The 22,976-nt window shown below is 37.9% G+C and overlaps 1 protein-coding gene across 1 annotated transcript in view; it reads right to left on the bottom strand.

Moving 5' to 3' along the window:
- Positions 1-1,147: 1,147 nt before the first annotated feature.
- HS2ST1 (heparan sulfate 2-O-sulfotransferase 1) overlaps positions 1,148-22,976 on the bottom strand; it is a 67,437-nt gene continuing 45,608 nt past the window's right edge. Inside the window, exons 2-7 of the mRNA XM_065741193.1 lie at positions 14,517-14,755; positions 8,293-8,378; positions 7,337-7,475; positions 5,253-5,350; positions 3,877-4,034; positions 1,148-1,966 (exon numbers count right to left, since the gene is read on the bottom strand). Of these exons, the coding sequence (XP_065597265.1) occupies positions 1,740-1,966; positions 3,877-4,034; positions 5,253-5,350; positions 7,337-7,475; positions 8,293-8,378; positions 14,517-14,755 (947 nt within the window). The 3' untranslated portion in view covers positions 1,148-1,739. The remainder of the gene's footprint in view (positions 1,967-3,876; positions 4,035-5,252; positions 5,351-7,336; positions 7,476-8,292; positions 8,379-14,516; positions 14,756-22,976) is intronic.

Genomic DNA, 22,976 nt, shown 5'->3' with positions numbered 1-22,976 from the left:
TGACAGTCTCTCATTATCCTGTCTGTAATTGGACTGTTGCTTTTGGCTGCAGACACCCAGTTCACAGACCATTTTCCATTTCCTTTGTTTTCATTACAAGAACAAGCTGGTTAAAGAAACTCCACTTGGTAATTTTAAACTAAGCCTTCAGCATCATCCCTTAGGAATTAAAACCTTTACAATCCCCCCCATTTTTTTTCCTCCTAACTGTCTCCTCGGTGCCCTCTCTCCTATCAAACTCAATAAAAGCACTTTAAGAAAATGCAGGTGTAAGATGTGTAAATACTCGTATTTAAAAAGAATTCAATAGGAAACAAATTCTTATAGTTCTCCACTGCCGTTTGCTATAACGCAGTGGCCCCAAACATCTGTTCTCAAATTTCAATTTACTTGATCTACCAGGTGTTTCACATTGTTAATAACGGCAACTCACAAATTTACAATAGTCACATAAGGCAGTTACATAAATACAATTATGTCAAGTTCACTGCATCTTTCTCAACCAGACTACACATCACATTTTTCTTCTTTTCCTCATAATATAACAAAAGGATGAAAGCTACGTTTCTGTAAAGAGAATCCCTGGACAACATTCTAGTTTTAAAGTCATAGAGGTCACTGAAGTGCATTCAGCAATATTGAACAGTTAACCAGGAAGTGTATGTGATGTTTTTTTTACTTCACGTGTAACAGAATTGGTGCAAAAAAACTCACTTGAAACTAGTTACTTTAAACCTTTTGGTCCAAATACATAAAATAAGCAGTATTTACAGCATTTTACTCCTTTTGTAAATGCAATGCTTTAAAACACATTATAAAGCACCTTAGTAAAAATATTCTACAGGTAAAAGTATTGAAGTAGTAGGAAAATCCTAACCATACCACAGCTCACTAATGGAGTCATAATATGGATTCACCAATACCTCAGCTTACAATAATTACAAAGAATCCATGGAGAAACATTATACTGATTTTGCTATTTTTGTACCACTGTGTGACTAGAACTGCAGACAAAACCAACTTTCTTTGCAGTTTTCCCAACCTCAGTCAAGTGGTGGTGGGCATAAAAAAACAACAAAAAACCCACTGCTCTGATTCTTTAACTTTTTACAATATTAAAGTGGAAATGATGTTTTAACACTAACAATTAGTTGTAATTTCTTTTTAATAAAACCACAAATATAAGTATGGGCAATTCCAGCGGCAGCAGCATTTCTCAGCAGAACAAGATTAACTATCCCAATCAATATCATGTGACGTGATTCACAAAAACAAAGCACAGATGTCAACCAGTTATTAACACTACCCATATAGTATACAACCAAGATTTCCATGTTGAAAGCTGGGAAAAATGACTTCCTCTTTGCAGAAGTATAAATGAAAATAAATTGCTCTGAAAATTAAAAAAGAGCATTAACAGAAGCATTTTTTTCCTTTATATTTTCAACTAGAATTGCTGTGTGTTAATTGCTCCAAATTAAAGTGTAGATTTCCTCAGGTAAAGGGTATTAACTCCCACTGAAAGTATTAGTTAGATAAAAGAAATGAAGCTTTTGCTTCTGGATTACCAACAGAGTTAGTCAGTATCCATCGCCCTGGAGATGGTCCACAGCCCACTTTTCTCAGACCTATAGAGAGACATCTTGGAGGTCTAACAAGCAATCTAGTTTCCATGGCTGAGGACTAAGATGATGATGTGACCAAAGATTTAGGTCCATAAATCTAGAAGTATTATGTTCTTAGTTTGATTTAGGATAAATCTTTTCATAGAAAAAGTTTTGAGCCAGGATATACAATTCTCCATCTTTTTCCCGAACTGCGTGTGCTCTGACAAACTGAAATTGCTCCAGTGCAAATTCATAGAACTCATTCTCCATTTTCCAGATTTCAGACTGTTGTAGCTTGGCAATAGTTTCTTTTGTGGGAAGTTTTTTCTCAGTTGTTTTCCTAAGATGAGACTTCTTTCCTAAATGCAAAACGAAAGCAATAACTTCACTTTAAAGTTCACGTGATGAAAAAATGTATACAGTCTTTTTATTTACAGAGTTTTACACTCTCAGTATGCCAATACACTGCACTAGAAGTGACACAACATAATCCAGAGTTTATTAACGCAATACGTGGGGCTGGAAAATTGCAGTCTCTCACTAAATGTGAATGAATTTTGAATCAGTCCTTACAACTCTTTCTTCTTGGCCTAATAAACCCAGGGAATGAACATTTCATTCAAGGAACAGGATTACTCCACATAATGTACTTGGAGCAAGATTAGTCCTACAGAATTAATTATTTAGATGTTAATCTGGTATCAAATGTTAAGAGTTTTACAAACTGCAGAGCCAGATTTTTTCTCTCATTAGAAAAAGATGACAAAAGTGATGACAATACTTTCCTTAAGAAGTGCTATCTGTTGCTTTATATTAAATTTAATTACATCAAATTTGTCAGTACTATGCAAGTTGCATGGCCAGCTCCTAGGAATTGAGCCGTTATATAGATAACATACATCTCATTATGATAGCAGAAGTACTAGGACCTTTGTATCCCAAGTAATCCAATGGTTTGGGGAAACAAACCAATCTTGCAGAGAGAATTCTTTTGTTTAGAAATAAATAAATTCAGAGAGAACCTAAATTGCGAATACTGTGCAAAGGACAGTGGTCTGTGTGCTGGCAAAAGGTGCAGAGAAAGGTAACGAAGCCAATCAAAGATGTAAAAGCAGTTTCAACAGAAGAAAGGACTCAGGTCAGAATTCTTCAGCACTTTCCCCCACTCCCAAGGTTCTTGTCAGAGTGTTGTGGCGAGATTCTGAGAACTTTTTAAAAGTCATCTGATGGAAGAAAAACTCCAAAGAACAAAAGTTGTCCTCTCACTGCTGGGAGCTGATGATAACCAACAGCAATGACTGTCACATGCTTGTCCTATGCTTACACAGTTCTGCTGACGTGAGCTAATGGCCACCTCTAGAGATCAGATACTGAGCTTTACGTATTTAATTAAGTACTCATGAGCTGTATGGATCTTCAGTCTGACAGAGAAATCCTATGACACACACAGTGTAACAGCATTCAGAGTTCTCCACAAAAACACCATCACACTCATTGTTTCTGAATATGATGTGTAGAATTTTTCACGTTAACTTTTCAGTTTATTTGATATCATGTTGCTCTCTCTGTCCTGGCCTTCTTTAACTAAATTACCCAGAGGCAGTGTTCAAAACTTCTTCTGTATTATCAATGACTGATTTTAAAAATACTTGAGCTAAAGAGAAATTACTTCAGTTTTTAAAATCACTGCAATAAAAGCAAACTTAAGGAAGCCACTTGAACAAAAACCATCTGCTTTCTTGTTTAAAATTATTTTTTCTTCCACTTCATTATTTAAACATCTGAAGTTTGATATTGAACGCAGGTGCTTTTTTTGTTGCTGCTATTTTTGAAATGAAAACGCATCTAAAACAAAACTCATTTTGCACAGCTAACTAGGGTGTACCAAGAACAGGATTTCAACAAGGCTTCCTAGGAAACTGAAATCTTTCACTACGACTTTTCACTTCACATAACCAAAACCCTAGCGAGACTTTTCAAAAGTGTTCTGACAAACATTTGCCCCATTTTCCTGAGTACATATTTTGGGTGTCTGTGATTTGCAAATGTGGCACACCTACACAATTGCTTTTACCTCAATCTTCGATGTTTACAAATTGTATAAGACAAGAGCTTTCTTTAAAGAGAGTTCCTCTCTTCTGTAGGAACATCAGACAGCTGAGAGGCAAACTTCATGGGCTTTTAAAACTATTCATGTAGATTTAAATAATTCACATTTTAAACAGTGATAAGAGGACGAAAGGGATATGGAAATCAACCATTTAAATACCTGTCCGGTACAGTTCTGTGGCACCCCTGAAGAACCGGGGCAAAGCTGCCTCCAACAACATGATGAAATCTTCCAGCTCTTCAGTAACTCCCACGAGGAAGTATTCATTAATCAGGTTGTACTTGGCTTGTTCCAAAGCCCATCTGCTTCCCACATTCCTAAAATGACAGAGGACAATTACAAGTCCTGATGTAAGCCAACAATCCTTGGTCCCTAGATGGAAATTACTTCATAGCAGGACATTTATATAAGAAAGGCAAGATGTAACAATTTCTACCTTACTTTCCCTTCCCCATTTCTCTTATCTGTGCTCATATCTAAAATTTCATGATGTACTATATATGGTTGCTGTCTCTATTAATGCAATTTTCAGAGGATTTGCATTTTCTTCACTTTCACATTAGACACCATGAACGATTCTGGTAAGAATACACTTTTCCTCTTGCACTGTGTACTAGAAAGTCACTGCAGTTAATGGGAGGACTTCCCTATTGAGCAACAAAGAGAAACTGAACTAGCAATTTCCTCCTTTTACAGCCCTAGACTGGGTGAAAAATACAGGTTCAGACTTGTTTCTTTCTTTCCCTTCTTGTTCACCTGTCTGACCAACAGGCACTGAAAAATAATTTTCCAAGTTATCACTTGCTTTGCTTATGATTTAAGTAATTCCATTTGGACAAACAGTACCTGTGATAAATAATTCTCCTTGATTTCACTCAGAATCCTTCAAATCACTTCTGTGTTGGTTTTGGTTTTTTTAATATATTACTATTTTCTCTGTTACATAGTACTAGAATGCATTTATTTTATGTGAGCAAGCAGTTTTCTCATTTTGGTTTGCTGAACAGTTCTTAAAAGTGCCGGCCATTGTTACAAAATATCTACATTGACAGATAGAGACTACTTGCTTTTTTTTCAGTTTCTGCTGTGTAACATTGACTACAGGATGTCTGGTAGAGGTTTAAGTAGACAAGTTTATCCAGAACTCAAATACTTCATCCTCCACAAAGACTCCAGGAGCTTGAATGTAGTATCCACTTTCAGAAAGACTGATTCTGCAGCCTCATGGAATAGAAAAATTTTAAGACTTGATCACATGTGCAAAAAGTGTTTTTTTCAAAAATGACATCATTTGTTTTTCTTTAGGGCACTGCTGAAACAGTGTTCTAACGAACTGCTTGTTCGAAGTACTGCAAGACTGCTTCAGTAAAATGCTTTTCAAAGCCCTTCCAGAAGAAAATACATTAATAAAGTACCTTCTGCTAAACTTCATCCAGTTCTTCACGCTTTCCCCAACTGTACTACACATTCAGATTTGTTAAAATCATATTTGAACGATGACAAACAACTAAGCTCAGGCACATTTATCTCCCTACCAGCACTCGGAGCTGTGGCCACAGAAGAATGGAATTTGAAGCCAAAGTTTCTCTGGAGCACAGTCTGAACCTCCAGCTGCCACACATTCATCAAAGGTCTGGAACAGAAACAACACAGAGCTGAGTACGTGTATCAAGCATCTCAACCTTGTTAGCTGGTAGATGTACTGAGGACTGAAAAACATGATGCAGAATTAAAAACAAACTTTTTTTTTTCAAGTCTTGCTCGTACAGTATTTTACTGTGAGGTCCTAATTGCCCAAATTAAAATAATATTTGGAAAGGCTTTTAAAAATTGAAGTAATCAACAATTGGATCTTACTGGTGCCCCTCACAGATTGGTATTGACATTTTTCCCTTACGAGAGAAATTACTGAATATACAGTGTCAAATGTCACCAGGACTTGTGTAATACTGGACCAGCTGGATCTTCAGAGGATAGAATGCTGTGCCATTTGTGCTTAAAGTATGTTCTATTACATTTTAAATATTATGACAAAGAACTAATCAGAAGTCAAAGAAAGTTGTTCACTGGGTAACCGAACATTCTAAACAACAGCTCTGTACATGGGCAGGCAGCTGTAGCAGCACAGAGTTCCACTTCCAGTAACACAGTTACAATAAAAACTCCATTAGCATTGTAATTTGTAAGTATTTTACACAGTCACCATAAAATAACATTGTGTGATATTTTTCATCAAGATATGAGCTGCTTACCTGGGATCGAGGGTGTTTTGTTTAATTTAATAATGAGTAAGTGATAGACAAGCTTTTAGAAATTCTTTTCCTGTGCAATTATAGTTTTTTATTCAAACCAGAAAAATATGCATTTGTTTAATTCTTCCATGTTAGAACAAGGAACTTTTATTTTGAGGTAAAGAACCTGAAGTAATGTGAAAAATGTAAGGACACCATACAAAACAGGGATTAACCTGTGGTGTCTTGCTCTGGACTGCACTCCAAGTATCAAATAGCTGATGCATGTCACACATCACAGATGAAGACACAATTTGACTAGGAAAACAGGACATTGATTGGTATGCTTTCACTAGTCCTCCAAAGAAATGCTTGTCTGATTCACCATTATAAAATTTCAGCATCAACATTACCTAAAAATTAAGTTGTTCAAATGCATTTCCTAACTTTCAAATGTATCTACTAAATATGAACTGGCCCATATCAAAAGAATAACTTCCCTGCTTATCCCTGGAGGTTATTTTATAGCTAGTATGTATAAGAGAAAGCAAATAATTTTTTAACTAAGATGACATAGAAGTCCCTTCCCCACTGTCTTCTCCACACATACCCTGACTGCTCCATCCAAAAACGTTAAGAAGTACTTTACAGCCTCTGTTCTCGGAGCCAAGCAAACTACAACTTTTCAAGTACAGAGGTACAGAAAGAAAATTAAGAACTCTCTCACATGTATGGTGTGGTATGGATGGGGAAGGTTAATGGTAAAATGAATATTGAGATTCCACTTAACAAAGGCACAACTGACTTCCAGTGTTGAAACTACATTTTTGACCTTTTTTACATTTTTGAAGAAGAGCTATCAGTGATTGTCTTAAATGAATCAGAACATACATCAGTCACTGTTGAACTTACTGATTTTTTTACCTAATGTGTGAAAATGACACCATCTGTATACATACAGTTCTATTGAAACACTACAGAAAACTGCATTACCCAATCCAAAGGCAACAAAAGAAGCCCTAAGATCAACTCACTTCTAACGAAGTAGAGATGCTTGCAGGACAAGCTATGTCTCTATGTTGGTGACAAAAAAAAAAAAACAACAACCAAAAACAAGTGAGCAAACCAACAGAAAATTATCAACGCAGTGCATTAGGACGTTAGAAGAAGAACAGCGTAATTTCAAGGGCGGCTGTGCCCGCCCCACGCCTGCGCCGGAGGCGGCCGCCGCCGCCCGGGAGGGGGCGCCAAAGGCCCGGAGACAGCGGAGCGGCGCGGCGGTCCCGGGCTGCGGACAGGGATGGGGCAGGACGCGGATCTGCAGTATTTCCTGCATTACTTGTCATCGTCTTGGGTCAGAACGCGGTGTAAAACAACGCGTACTTTACCTTCTTATCCCCCTGTTTTCTCCTTCGTAGCCCTGGTCTGTAATCGTCTCCAAAGCGCAGAAAGTAATAATAAGAAACTAGCCGTTCTATGGGATCCCTTATGACGTTTATGTAAATTGGTTTCTTTTTAACACCAAATCTGAAGTAAAAAGAGGTAAAAAAAAAAGTCTTTAAGAGGTGAATCAAAGCTTCTCATCTAATACTTAGGAATCAGTCTCTACAGCACAACAGAAATCTATCTTCAGAGCAGATGCTGGTGAGAGCAAGTTTAATGTTTGCTTCCTTCCAGTGCAGGACGTGGATGTGAAAGTCAGTTCAATTTCAGTTCTCAGTGATTATTTCTTTTGTTTATTTAATGAAACAAAATGGAAATATTCTCCTACAACAGATAGTAATAAGCATTTGCATAACTATCCTGACTCTAGAAATGCCTGTTAATCTAGCAGCTATATTTTTGTTAATAATAAGCAGACAGACATTACTGAATGTAATGAACTTATGCCTCCTGCTGCTGCCCTGCCAACCTGCACTCTGCAGTGAGGATGGGCCCTCCTGGCTGGGCTCCAGCTGGCAAAGATGTGAACTCTTGGCAGCAGGGAGACAACTCTGAGCCCACCCATTACCGGGGCTGATTCTGTATGGCTCTGCTTGTTAAATATGAGCTTAAGGCAGTGTTTGTAATCACACTGATTTCTCTATCAAGGATATTTCTTTTTCCTCAGAGATCTTCCTAAGCTAATTTTTATTTACTGTGGCACAAAGTGGAAACTTGATGAAATGAGTTGTTAAGCTCACGGGACACACGAGAAATACAAGCCAGCTGTGAAAATCCCGGCTAAATACTGCACGCCCTAGGAAATGTAGCACTTGTCAGATTTCCATCGCTAGAGGGCAGCACCATCCCAGATGGAGCCAAACGACTGCACTACTCGACAGATAAACTAGCGGTAACGTACTTTGCAAAGTCCAAATAAGATACGTGTCCGTGGTAAAACCCTGGTTTCATTTCCTTCCAGGAAGTCACGTTCTTCACAAATCGAACCTGTAAAAGCAGACAGCAGAATTTCTGTGCAGCTGGAACGCATCATGCCTAACACAGTTAGGTGTCTGTTATTCTAAGTAAAAGCTTACAAAGCATTAGAAGAAAAGTCTAAAGTAACTTTGAATATTACCAAATAATTTGTGGCGAATGAAGTTTGAATCTTCTTCAAGCATACATACGACTCATTTTAGACAATCCCAGCTTAATGATCTGAACTAAGCAAAAGCAGCATACAGCAAGCACAAGAGCAATTCAATAAATGGTATAACAACATCAACAATGCAAACTTTTTTTTTTTTTTTTGTCAGACTCTCTTATTTGTAATTTTAGAATAATGCAGAATTTTGTTGACTGTAAGCACAAATGCAGGTATACCTTGGATGGAATTGTCTGTATTCAGTTCCTCGAGTAGCAGCATCCCACATTTACAAACATTTTCTTAGACCTATTTTACTGGGACATGTGAAACAAATCTGATGGTCATTTGCTTCCTTTCCCAAACGCAACTCATGAGTAATCCAGAAATTTTGTAGATTTATGAAGAGGAAATTAGAACTACAGTTTATCACCTTGAATAGTTAGCCTCAAGTTTTGTTTCTCAATGTAACTTCCATGTTATATCATTAATTAGCCCTTAAACAAAGGCTGATAAAGCCAGTACCAGTAAATTTAATAAAAAGCAGGAACAGCTTTTATTTAAAACAGTCAAAATAAGGTACGCATCCCAAAGCATAAGGTTTGATTAAGTGGGACATACATCCTTGTATGCTTGCCTTTATTAGATGAGCAGAATATTTTAGCATTAAAGCATTTAGCTCAGAAAATTATTTTAAAAGTAGTGAATTGGACAATATAAAAGGTAAGGTTGTAATGCCCAATCTGTGTGACAGTACTACACCATTTCTGATGGTGAGAATTAGAAGACAGATTTTTGTTCCCCCATGTATCTATAGTGTCTTTTTTGTTACACAGTGCACAAATTAGAACCAAGATACTGAGGTGAAAAGAAAAAAAGAAGTCATAAAAGAGAAGTTTGAGAGCTCAAGACAACACATTAACATCCTCTCTAAGGTGTAAAACAAGGGCTACTCCAAGGGTAATGCCTCCTGTTTTATTATGTAGGCCCATAATGTCAGAGGTGGATTTTGGTGGGAGGGCAGTAGAGGCTGAACCTTCCCACAAATATCCCACTGCAGTTTGTTGCCCTGTCCCAGAAGGCAGCAGAGGGACAGTTTGACAGCACAGTCTGACACTGAAGCAAAGGTGTGTCACTGAATTCCTCCATGAGGGAAAAAAGGCACTCACTGACCTTCACTGCTGCTTGCTGAACACTGATGGAGCCCAAACAGTGGATGTGAGCACAATGAGGTGGCATGTAGTGCATTTAAGCAGTCTCCTCCACTGGTGCAGATTTTTAAAGCACAACATGCAGGGTCTTGTTCATTGCTGGTGAAAATGCATGGCTAATGGCGGTGACTATATTAATAATGTTTTATAGCTCATAATTTGCTCTATCAAATAGCGCTATTGGGCTCTTCACATCTGTTCATGCTTCCATGGAAACAAATAGGAGGCATTACTTTTGGAGAGACCTGCGTGGATTCAGTGTGTCCCAAAACATGAAACACAAAACAATGAAGATGTCAAAAGCCAAGACCGGTCCATTACTGGTTCCTCACAAGTGCAAAACTTGCTGTCAAGGACTTAACAAGGTTGATAATCATTTACTTATTTCCTCAAACACCAACTCTTGGACTCAGGCAAAACAAATGGTTATCAGTTTTTAATAACACAAAGCACTCTTTTTTCAGTGCATAAGCTTCATAGTCTGTGGCATTTCACAATTTAGATCACATATTACACATGAAAAACTGGAGTAAATCTATCTGAAAAGTACTGCACAACATACAATGGTGTTTCATAAACTACACTGGCTTCCTACCTTGTTTTGTCTGTAGCACGTATGATAATGCATCCATGCCAGTTTGAATTCAGCTGAACCACCTATGCTACTACTGAAACAAACCCCACTTTCACTGGTGACACCTTTCTAAGATTGAAGACAAGATACTTTTAATGGAAAGCCTCAAGAAATTCCTTAAATGGAAAGTACATATTATCCTCTCCCCCAGTCCCCAAAATACCATAGCTAGTTGCTACAACTCTGCAAGATAATCAGTTGTATTATGTATTCTGTATAATCTGGCATGCAAATACAAGCATACATGTGAATTATGTCTCCATGAGCAAGTTTTCTGATGTACCAGCTAAATTTTGGTTCATTCTAGGCACGGGAAAATGTTAACTGCAAATTCCCAAGGGTCACTTATGTCTCAGATCTCCGATTTACCATCTGGTATCTTACCTTATACGTGCCAGTAATCCTTCTTTAAAAAACAAAACACATTTGCCTTAGAATGTCTTTGCTAAGGAAATATTTTTTTATGATTACAGAGCAGGGCTATTGCAGAAGAAATTACAATTTCTGTTTTATAACAAGAGACCTGAGCGGATGTTCTAGCCTTTTATTAGCTTTAGCACTAATGCCAGCACAGCTAAGAGTAAGGCTAGGAAGGTTTTATGTGACATTTACATCTGCCTTAAGATACAGACGAGCAACACAAAGTGCCCCCGAGAATGCAAGTTTTCAACACCTATACCCAGCCTGCAGGCAAGAGATGCCTTTTCCCTTCTTTTCCATAGTTTGCAGCATTCCAGAAGTCAGAACTGTTCCAGGTCACAGCCTAACGAGTCTAGATTCACACATTCTTAGGGCAGAGACAAATACAACTTGCTGATTCTTACTGTTAAATATGATAAATTTTATTTTTCTTTTCAGGGCTCAGCAGATACTGCAGCTTTCAAGAGACCCAGCTGAATAAAATTGGAGGTTACTTGAAAGTTCAGATAGATGTGAATGGAGTTCCTGTGAAGCTGTTTCATGGGGCTTTTATATAATCAGCTACAAAGTTGCTTCACAGCCTTTAGTAAGTGAGAAATCGGCTGAGCTTCACTGAATTAAAAAGCCAGATCAAAAGTACTCTGGGGGCGTAAGATGTCCTGAAAGGTAAGTTAAATGCATTCAGTTTCTAGGACGATAAGAATTTAAAGCAAGTCCCAGTGAGAAAAAAGGAAAAAAAAAAAAGAAAAAGAAAAAAGAAAACCAGGATACTTGGTCGGAGCAAAAAGCCAAGTGCAATCTGTGCATGCAATCCAAAGTGGTGTTGTAAACCATCATGTCTCTCCACCAATTGCTTCCATCAGTTGCTCTTTACAGGCTGACACATACACCCATCCCTAACACCTTACCTATGCCCTGGTACCACATGGATCTTTGGATACCAATAATTCCCCAGCTTTTCACTCCATCTTGTTAATAACTTGTTGATCGCAAAATGACTGACTTCACATTACACATAGTTGGGATGACCATTATCACAAGACTGGAAAGAACATGTGAGAATGCCCCCCCAAACACACCCACCCCTTTGAGTAGAAAAGGGTTTCAAGAAAGCCTGCAAGCAGAATTACATTTCAAGACCAAGCACAATGGGATTCCTGAATTGGAATCCTTCTGGGAAGGCACTGGTAGCTCAGCTATCCAAGCTAACAACTTGCAGTTACCTCTGAAGTAGAGGGTCAAGAACACTGGAAAGAGGCTAGCAGCACAGCTTTGGCTGAATGCCATGGAAAACGACAAGATCAAGGCAAGGGCAGCTGAGAAGCAATTCTATGAGATGCTGGAAAGACAGGAGTTGACCGATCCAGTCTGGACACATAGGATACACGTGTCTGGTACAAACAGCTCTTCCTAAGAACGAAAAATACAACTGGCCTGTGTGCAGCAGTGGTCAGTAGTGTGCACTAGCCCATTCTTAAATGCACAGCACAATATTTCCACTTCTGACAGTCTGCCTTTCTGTTCCACTTCTCACAGTCACTGAAACCTCCACCAGTAAAGAAAATACATATTACTAAAGCCAGTAGAAGTGTGCTATCTTCTGAGAGGCCACCATTTCAGAATACATCAGGAAGTACAATTATATGCTTCCATCTTGCCCTACTGAGAAAAATGGGGAGAAACTGCAGGAGATAAAATATTGAAGAACTACAGGCAGCAGGTTAAAGTAATGAAATGCAGGCTAATTCTAACATGTTTTTTGTATGTTCAAAACAATACAAAGAAAAATGTGTTCCCATATTCCCTTTTCTGAGTTTATTAAGAATACATGCTGCAAGATAGAACAGTAATTTATTTTTAAATATATTAGATGACAATTTCATCATGTAACAAAGAAGTGGAACTTGGTGTGGCTGGTATGACATCCAGTCAGCCATAACAAAGGCATACTTGTATGGGCAAAAGATATCAGTACTGAAACGTGCAAGCAACAAATTCCAATTACTTCATTTTTTTGAACAGAGGTCAAAAATGCAACATGGTGCTGAGCTTGCTGCAAAGGAAAAATCCAACCTGTGGAAAGAGGAGCAGATCCCAGGATCCTACTTACAGACAAGCTGCAAGAAAGGAGCACTGCTGGGAAAAATTTCATCTGAAATTAAAATTGATGTATTAGGGACTTTTGTGAGATCACCACAAAGCAGATATACTTTATATCTGGACTGGATTTTAAGTAGTTGTTTTTCCCAGATTGCATTCAAGAAGTAAAGGTTCCACATATGGACAGGGAACTTAAAATCTGTAACAGAACTATAAGAGTTTGGAAAAAGCACAACAGAAATAGCATATACCAGAAGGTTTACTATTTTATCAATTTATTTATGTCAGCCTAAAATAGTCTTCACCTTGGTCTGGGAGATACTTGTTTTAACAAACAATAAAACCAATTCTGCCTCTATGCTGTGCCTATATAATTCACTACTGGTATACGCACCTAAGGACTCAACGCAGTGGTAGTGATGAAGGTGGTATGTAAACTCTGCACCTGGGGCACAGGACTTAAGCACTTGCTCTACACAGTGGGAATGATGACTGCCAGATTTAATCACAGTATTACCTGCATACTTCAGGAAAAAAATTCACAACAGCAAGAACCCAACAGTGACACAATCCCACCACCACAAAACAGGTGCCCATTCCCACTCCAAGTACAGTCTGTGCCCCTGTGCTCATATCCCAACTTCACTCCTTCTCCCCCATGCAGAACAGAGAGTGGAGGGCCCATTGCCATCTGTTTCCCCCTCCTCCAGAATACAGCAGCTGTTCCAAGTATTGCTGCCTGTAGACACGCACTTAAAGGAGCTGGAAGCCTCAGTGCTGACATGCTGCAATGCAGAACAGCTCCTGCTGCTGCTGCATATCAACTTAAGGCAATTGGCACACAAGGGGCAGCACATACTGAGGGTTTGTCAACATTTGCTTATGGACAGGGACAAGGACAGTGATGTTTCAGACCTTTGACTTAGTTTCCCTGCATGTGCAGTCATGATGAGCAAGGAAATATTTTAAAACATAAAAACAAAAAACCTATCTCCCCACCCCACATACAAGAAAAACATAGCATTCATTCCCTTTGTCTTCTTTTTTAAATACTCATCATCTGATGCAGCAGTAGCCATGATCAGTTCTAATCTGAGACTGCCACAAGCTTAGTTTAGAGCTCAAAGCAAATATGAACTGACCCATTTACAGTGGCTCTTCACAGCCACATCTTCCTACCTGCATTTTGTCCCCTGAGACCTGACCAGACCTGATCAAAGAAGCAGTGCAGCCCTGACAGCACAGCACAACACCTGCACTACGCAGAGGAGAGCACTTAAGACTGTGTGCATTGCAGATAGAGATGACAGGAAAATATTATTAAAGAGCCAAAAGGCAGACAACGCAGTAATGCACTACACACAGCTATAAAAACAAAGATCAAGACTTCCATAGCTGTGTCTCCTTTTAGCTTTTTAGCTTACTTTTTCTCCTATAAACAGGTACTTACCACCTGCAGCAGCAGAGCAAATACCTAAACATATTATTTAATTCTTCTCTATGAAAAATAAACATGCTAAACTCCATTTATATTGGAAAGTGTGATATCCAAGTTGATTCCATCAGATCACGTATGTTTACAATAGCTAAGAAAAGTTTTCCTGCTTAATAAAACCATCCCAAATGCAGCTGCTTACCTGATCTTGAAGAGACATAACAGGATTATTTTTGGTTGTATTGATATGTAGAACATGGTATCTGTTCTTTGCACAAAGATCATAGGCAATATTTGTGAAGGATGTGCTGGCAGTCTTAGGTACTCTATTGTAAATAATCACCACATCATCATCTTCATCCAGTGTCACATCTTGTCGGGGGCCATCTGCTGTGTGACGCTGTTCTATCTCTCTGACTTCATGTCTTGCAATAGCCCTTTCTGTTAAGGATGACAAATACAAAATTTCAGTATAAAGACTGACAGTTTAGAAGTTCAGACCTTAGAAGGCAAATAACACAGTGAAAAGCAAAACTGCCCCAGCAATAAAGGAAATACTTGCTGTCATATGTATTTCTGACACATCTGACGCGAGAAATAGATTTGGAATAGAATACAGAATAGAAAATATACAAAAGATATAAGGTGAGTTAGTCTGACAGACTGGAAAACAATACGTTTAGAGAATGTATCCCATATTCTATGACTCATGTAAAAGGTACTAAAAGCCAACACCTTTAAGGAAAAATGTTTGCTATGTGCTATCAAAATCCCTGAAGTATCTCAAATGATTTCTATAATATACCTACTATTTAAAAACTGTTTAAAAAGGAATAACTCAAGCAACCTGGAGGAATTTTCCCAAACCAGTAGAATACTAGCACTACAGATTCAGTCAGTTAACAGTGAAAAGGTGCTGGAATTCAGATGAAACCAATGCTTTTTTATAGTCTAATTAACACAAGCCCCAGGTGCAAAGGACTACAGTAAACTGTTCTGCAAAAACTCCACTGGCTTTACTGATGTCAGGTTCACAGATGAAACAGCTAACATCAAGGAGAAAAGTGATCTCAGTACTGCTGAAATGCACCAGATACCGGACAAGAAAAAAGCAACCTATGGCAAGGTGAGTGTGTTACAAATAAACCTTTAATACAAAAGGTGATACTGAGTAACTGAACTCTGCTTCAAGTGCTAAAAATCTTGTTGTAAAAAATAAAAATAAAGGCTATTAGAGGTTGTTGTTTTTTTCTGCTGCTGAATATTAAATACTTTGTGCTGATTCAGACACAGCTTGTTCTGTCCTAGACAAGCATATACTGTAATATGATTTGTTGTACAGATATCAAAGCAACTGTTCTGATTCACTTATTGTGATATTACTTTTAATAATGCATTCAAGAAAATCTGTGTTGGCCAGCAGTGCAGGTTAAGGTCCATACCACTAGAGTAGCATGTAATTCTCTGTATTATGCTCTTATCCATGGTGCAGCTCTTCTGGACGACACGCTTTGTGGCAGCAGCTACCCGCCTTTAATTTCCTTTCTTTCCATAACTCAGCTCCTTGTGTTTTCTTTCACCATGTCTCTTTAATTACAACATGAAATCACTTTAAAACAGTATCTTTAAGCTGTGAACACCACTACCCTATAATTCCATATAAGTTGTCTTCAACCACAAACTTCCATCTGCCTGAAACGCTTCAAAGCTTAAACCTCTTCATATGCTTGTCTCTCACACCCCATAACTAAGTCACATCAGTATGAAAATATTTGTAGAAAATGCTCATTGAGCATCTCTCAATTTTCTATACGACATCTGTTGCTCCCCATTACAACAGTCACAGTTTCTATCCTTCCTTTCTCATTTGCTACCTCTCCCATCACTGCTGGCAAACCTCCAGTTTTGGAAAGATGAGGCAGCAGACCAGGGTTTATCTCACTGGAGACAGCTACCACAAGAAGTAAATGGCAGATCCCCTCTGTACCAGCAACTGTTAGAGGTTTGGCAGGGAGACATACTGAGCTGCACGGCTGCCCAAGGGCTGCGTGGATACTATCTGCCACCTAGAGAGGCTGAAATGAAAGATTTCATTTCTGTTTCCGACTCCAGACAATCTCAGCTAGACAATTGAACAGAACTCCAGTGCTGATAAGGCTCAGGGTGCTGAGGGGAACTTCCAGTTTTATATGCAATACATTTTATAGATAGAAAGTCAAAAGGTGCAAGAAATTTATGTGATAAATATTCCTCTATTGAAATATTTGAAATAACAACTCAAGATTTAGAGTAATAAGTGCACTGTAAAGGCTACGCATAAAAATACAGAGGTCGTGATTATACACAATTGGCAGAAAGGCTATTGCATGCAATTACCTTAAGCTTTGTCTTGTGAGAGGAGAAAGCAAGAACCTATGGAAGAACTTCCACAAATATTAAGTACACAGTTTTATTATTTAAAAAATAAAATAATTAAAAAAGCAGGTTTTAAAATTACAACTAGCAAGAAAACTAATTTTGATGGTGAAGAACAGAAATTGCCATTTTGATAAAATCAAGGGCAGAGATGAAACACAGGATATAAACTGCCAAAGGGGCAAGGGAGGCTAGAGGTAGTGAGAAGCAGATGAGACACCAGAAAGCATCTGTCTGACTGTCCATCCCAATGGTCCATCTCAATGTAGTCTATTATTAATGGAAGGAAGAATGCCGAACATTTTGTAAAAGCAGATGGCTTTTTTGTTCCCAGTCATGAAAACTGCTCCTGTCAGTTTTTACTATGAAATCAAGAAGCTTTTTTATTAGTTTCTGAAAACTTGCTTTACCTGCTAAAATGAAATGAATTTTACCTATAACAGTAAATGGGGGTGTGGGAAGAGATCTACTAACAGTAACATGCAATTCACAATAGTCTTTGGGATAATTATATCAGTCAGGAATTAGGGAAATTAAAGCAGCTAACCAAATGTCCATCAACTCCTTATTTGCTCTTCTATCACCCTGTCATGGTTGAAAAATGAACACTGCATAAGTGTTTTCAGAAGTTGGGTAGAAAACATGATGCATGTTTTAACAACTTGTTACATGTGAAAGATAGGGAAGATGAAGATGCTAGGTATTTATTAAATATATTTTATTTACCAGAAGTCTCTTCATATTACAACCATGCAAATTTAACTTTGATTTTGAGAACTTGTCTACGTAGGGTCAGACTGCTTTCACCAAAATCAATTAAAAAAAATCAGATTAGGTCATTTATTTTCTATCAGAAAAAACAGTGGACAAGATGATGTACTCTAGCCTCATTGCTTTCATTGCATTCTATTTAAAACTGACTTCATAATAAAAACAGCTAGGCGAAGTCATGACAAGTCAAATGCCTAAACTGAGGCAAGCCTGTCATCCCTAAGTTTTACACTAGTTTTCTACATTTATTAGAAAAGATAAATAGCATTTAAGCAAGTGATACTTTGAATGCAAGACACAGATTTTCATAGTAATGTAATGCATGATAATTTCAAGGCATAAAATTTTCTGTTCCATCTTGATGAGTTATTTTATCACTGCCTCTTTAGGGTCACTGAAATAATATCATTTCTGTAGTGTGTGGAAAAGCACTGTTCCATCATCTGCAGTTGTCCTACATGCAAGCTTTCATCCATTTTATACACAGTTTGCACACAGGCAGCAGCACACAGGCAGCAGCACACAGGCAGCAGCACACATGATCAGCGTAATAAAGGCTGCTACACAGGTTGTTCACCAGAAAGTGAATTATTTGCAGAAAGTCTTCAGTTGATGACAATAGCTACCATGTAGACAACAGAACAAGCTTGTCTTCTCATCCATCAGCTTACAACACCTTCAGAATCCTCCCTTATCCCATTTCTGTAACTGACAGCGTCTTCTCATGACTTGTGTTTCTTGAGACGTTGTCTCGTAGCAGAAAGCACAAAATACCATGGCAAGCAGTAAGCTGGTTTGCCAGTCAGATGCTACCAGAAAATAACCCACAGTTCTAAGTTACATCTTCTTCATAAGAAGCACTGATAGCAGTGTTCAATCTGTACACAACCACCAATTATGGAAAAATCTAAAGTGATTTATCTTCAAGATTTCTGCCCTTTCCAGTCAATACAGTTTATCAACAGGTTTCAAAGTTATTAGTACAAAAATAATACAGAGAGGAATGGATAGACAAAATTTGATTGCTTAGCCTTGCTTCCTCAAGATCTCAGCTAAGAAAATCACGTGTGAAAATGCAATAGGTCTATATATTCTAATAAAATTATCTGAAAATCAAACAAAACAATTTTAAATAACTACAGAAACAAATCACTGTATCAGAAGCAGTTATTTTCCTACATTCCTTGCATGCTCAAACAGACAAATATCTTAAAACCAGCCTATTAGCATTTACTGCAAATCCAAGTGTTAACTGCACACAATATAAGACCTTCACAAATAAAATAGAGCAGCACAGTTCCTTACAAATTAAAGGTAAACAAAATTGAACATTTTAAACTAGTCATTTCTCACTAATGCTCCAGAAACTCCTGGGACTTCTCAACAGGAAAATCTGCATAAACCAGAAACTCTTTCCTCTCCTTATGTCTTAGCACTTACCTCTTGTGATAAAGAACACATTTTGAGCCTTGGTAACTGTCAAAGTGAAGTGAAACTAAGTATCTGGAAGAATAATTCAGAGCATACACCCTACTTCCACAGAGGATGTTCTTTGTCCTCTATGTCTGCTTTCCTTTTACATGTGTCCATGGACATAATTTAAGCTCTCTCTTCAGTATCTCTCACATGCCTGCCACACATCCTAGTGGAAAGCCCCCACTTGGATGAGGAACAGCTTGGTCTTGAAATAAATTTTAGCTCAGCAATTTTCATAGAATCATAGAATCCTTAGAATTGGAAGGGACCTCTGAAGGCCATCTAGTCCAACTTGCCTGCAATGTACAGGGACACCACAGCTAGATCAGGTTGCCCGGGGCCTTAACCAGCCTTGCCTTGAAAGTCTCCAGAGACACAGCATCAGTGCTTCCAGTGCTGCAAATGGAATAAAAAGTTGTAAATTAAACGTTTCCACATGTCTGTGCCAGTGACACTGGCACCACCCCAGAGCAAACACTCCTGGTGCATCTCTGACACTGGATGTCACTTTAAACAAGTAAGCAACTTCCTTTGGGCTGGGAGCAACCCTGAAGGCATCTGACCTAGTGTCTCAGCTCTGTTCTTGCTCTGTTCTCAGGCCAATTAGCAAAGCAGCTGGCAGCCCAAGGCACCAACTGCTCTCAAGCTGTTTCTCTGCCCAGTAGCTGCATTAAGCACTTCATTGGCCTAAATACCAAACCAGAGCAGAACCGAAAACCTACTCAATATTGACTCCATTCTCTTCTGATGAAGAATGAAAACTGAACAGCAGTTCAAAAATTATCCATAATTATGTAGCAAAGTTAATGTTCTGATTCACTTTTCGAATTATATACACATAGCATGTAGCCTTCCTCTTCCACTGAAATGTGGCTCCTCTGGGAGCTGTTGAGCAGCACACTGCTTTCATAAACTGGAGCAGTGCTGCTGTATGTGGATACCAATACTTTGGGGATGGAGAAGGAAGGAAGAAAGAATCAATGGTGCTACGACAATTTATGGCCATGGAGGATTTCTGTCACTATAACCAATTAAAACTACACAAGAAATATAGGTTAATACAAAAACCCTGAAGTTAAATTTGTTCAAGGTATCACTAATAACAAAGCAACAGTTCCAAAGACATTTAAGAATAGTAGCTCTATTCTGCTCTAGTTTTAAGTGTTACCAACAGCAGAACACTACTTCGGTTCTTCAGAAACTTCATGTCTCAAATACCAATGTGAAACTAAGGCATGACCAAAATACTTTTATTTTCTTTTTCTCTGTAAAACACACCATGAGGCCTGCTGTCTCTTCATTACACACTAAAGAAAGTTCATTGCTTTCAAAGACAACAGTGGGTGAAGCACTGGGGCACACATGTTGTGCTCCAGGAGCAGTGGTGCCTGGCACCAAGCTGGAACTTTCAGGTTCTTTCACGTCCAAGTGATTCCTCACAACTACATCTCAGTGATTATCCTTAAAACTGTTACTAACTACCCTGATCCTCATTAATATGTGTAAAAATGGATTTTAGAACCAGCATTAAGAAGCAAAGGTAGCCAACACTGTTGCTATCTGACAGAAATACAAACTGTTAAGACTTATAAAGTGTCCCTGCTTATCATTCTGAGCTGATTGACTTTCCAGTGGTAAAGCCAATACAACAAGAATAAAGCACACACTCCAGTTCCAGGACAGGTTCAATGTGCTTGTGCTCTGAGACCAGTTCTGAGCTACAGAAAATGAAGATCACACGTATAGCATGCAAAAGGAGAGAAGCAGAGCATAAAACTTCCAGTAACTTTTCTGGTACTATTGTAAGTATTTTCAGCCAGAACAAAATCCCAACTTTTCCCTCCCTTTCTGACATTTCAAGTATTAGTACTGAGAGATTCTAAATTCATTTTGCAAGCTGTAAAATTAACAAATAAATAATAAACAAACAAAAGTCTCAATAGCCATTAATGCACATTCACGCCAGAAGGGAAAAGAACAGTCCAGACAGAAAATGATTGTTTTCAGACCCCAAAAAATGTACGTGGTGCTTCATGAAGACGGGTAAAGACAATAATTAAATAAATAATAAGAAAAATTCAGATAAATAAAAAATAAACAAACAAACAAAACAAATAAACTCAAACCAACCAACCAGCCAAAATGGAGCAGCAAGGAGGTAACTCCAGTTAGGAACAGAGATCATTAAACAACATCTAATGCAGCAGCTGTGTGAAAATTGGAAGCAGTGATGCTGAAAGACCTGCTATGGCTTCATTAGCATTTAATACTCATCATTTAATTGCAAGACAGTGTTTTTGCCAGCTTTATTTTGAACACATCAGTAGAAGAATATTGATTAGTGTGATATTAAGTGTTTGACATGAAACAAAAAAAAAATTTACCCAATAGTAAAATCACTATACAATATATACATCCTAGTCTGTATTTCTCATTTCTTTTCTTCAATTTTTTTTATATCCTTGCACATGCAGTTAAAAATCTGAATACTTCTAAATTACATTCTGACCATGCACTTCCTTGATAGACAGGACTGGGTCCTGCTCTCACCTAGCATCTTATTGTAACACAAGCCTTTGGTGTTTCAAGAAAAGTTAATGGAGCCTCTTTATATATGGATATGGTTCTCATAAGCATTTCACTGCATAAATGTGAACTTCACCTCTTTAAGCAAAACACAATTCAAACAAAGAAAACCAGATCAATACAGTTCATCTGATTCCATTTGGCAAGAAAGGCTAGAGACTGCTTATTTTATAAAATCTTTCCCCAGACATAAAATTATTTACCTTTTTTGATAGGGTCCTGTCTACATTGCAGTATCTGTTGAAGTCATCTAGGTACCTGCATGTGTGGAAAGCGCTGCACTCAGTAAGTCACCATCATACCCAAAACTAATTGGAAAGATACAGTTATTTCCAGTGTATTACACTTATATCCCCATTTATCTTTGCACTTCTTGGCTAAACTAACCTGATCTGGAAAACAAAATATTGTCAGTTGGATTAATAGCCAAAAAAGAAACAGCAAACAGCGTTGCTTTCTAATCAGAAATGTTGACAAAGATTTTATTAAGGAATATTAGTAAATTAGAGGACCAAAAATAAACTTAGTAAATTTCTATTTAGAATCTATAATATGTTTGCTTGACTAATAATGAACATGATTGCTGACCTTAGTGTATGTATCATATTTTGAGCAAGTCCTTTAAAAAACAGAAATGAATCTGCATGCTGAAAGTGGCTCATTGTTATTAAGTCATAACAGAATTAATTTTAATTACATTTTATAAATACTGACCAGATAAGATCATGATTATACCATTTTCTTTGCGAAAACTATTTATCTTGCTTTTTTTTTTCCTCAGTTCATTTTAAGAATTTTAATTCTGTAGTCTCACTGCATTATACACAAATCAAAAGTATGTCTTATTTTACCCCAGATCTGCAAACTGTTAATTAGGAGATTTTCCTAGCCTATATTGCTTAAATACCAGTATCTATATATTAAAAAAAAAAGGCTAACAGAAACAGTCTTAACGTTACTCTAATCTTAGGCTCTCAGTTTAAAGACTTCATGGTGATGAAAAAGATAAGCATGAATAAAGGCAAGCTCTGACAATACCAACTCCTCAAAAAATTACATTGCAGGAACATCAGTCATAGTCATTTTAAATAAGTGAAAGTAGAAAAGTGCTCTTTGAATTAAATGCTGAAGCTACAGTGAACACTGAATTAAATAGTTCTCAAGCTACCTCTGGAAAACTCCTCTTGCTACCTCATACAACTCTGTGAAAAGACCCAGGGGTCCAAGCCAAAATTGGGCAGAACTAGGAAAACAAATCCAGGCAGCAGCAACCTGGTTTCTTTCTGAATAAAATCATCACCTGTCTTAAAAATAGTCCTTCCCCACTTCCAGAGGAATAAAAGGAGCGCTGGTTCAATGGGCTGAAGGAGCCAGCAGAGGGATTTCTACAAAGGAAATCTTGCAAGTCCTCACA

This window comes from Cyrtonyx montezumae, unplaced genomic scaffold (genome assembly GCF_038088225.1).
Source record: "Cyrtonyx montezumae isolate F1298 unplaced genomic scaffold, pur_monq_1.0 scaffold_1, whole genome shotgun sequence".
Classification (NCBI taxonomy): domain Eukaryota; kingdom Metazoa; phylum Chordata; class Aves; order Galliformes; family Odontophoridae; genus Cyrtonyx; species Cyrtonyx montezumae.
The sequence above is the reverse complement of the archived record's forward strand: the minus strand, read 5'-3'. Positions and strand labels throughout refer to the sequence as shown.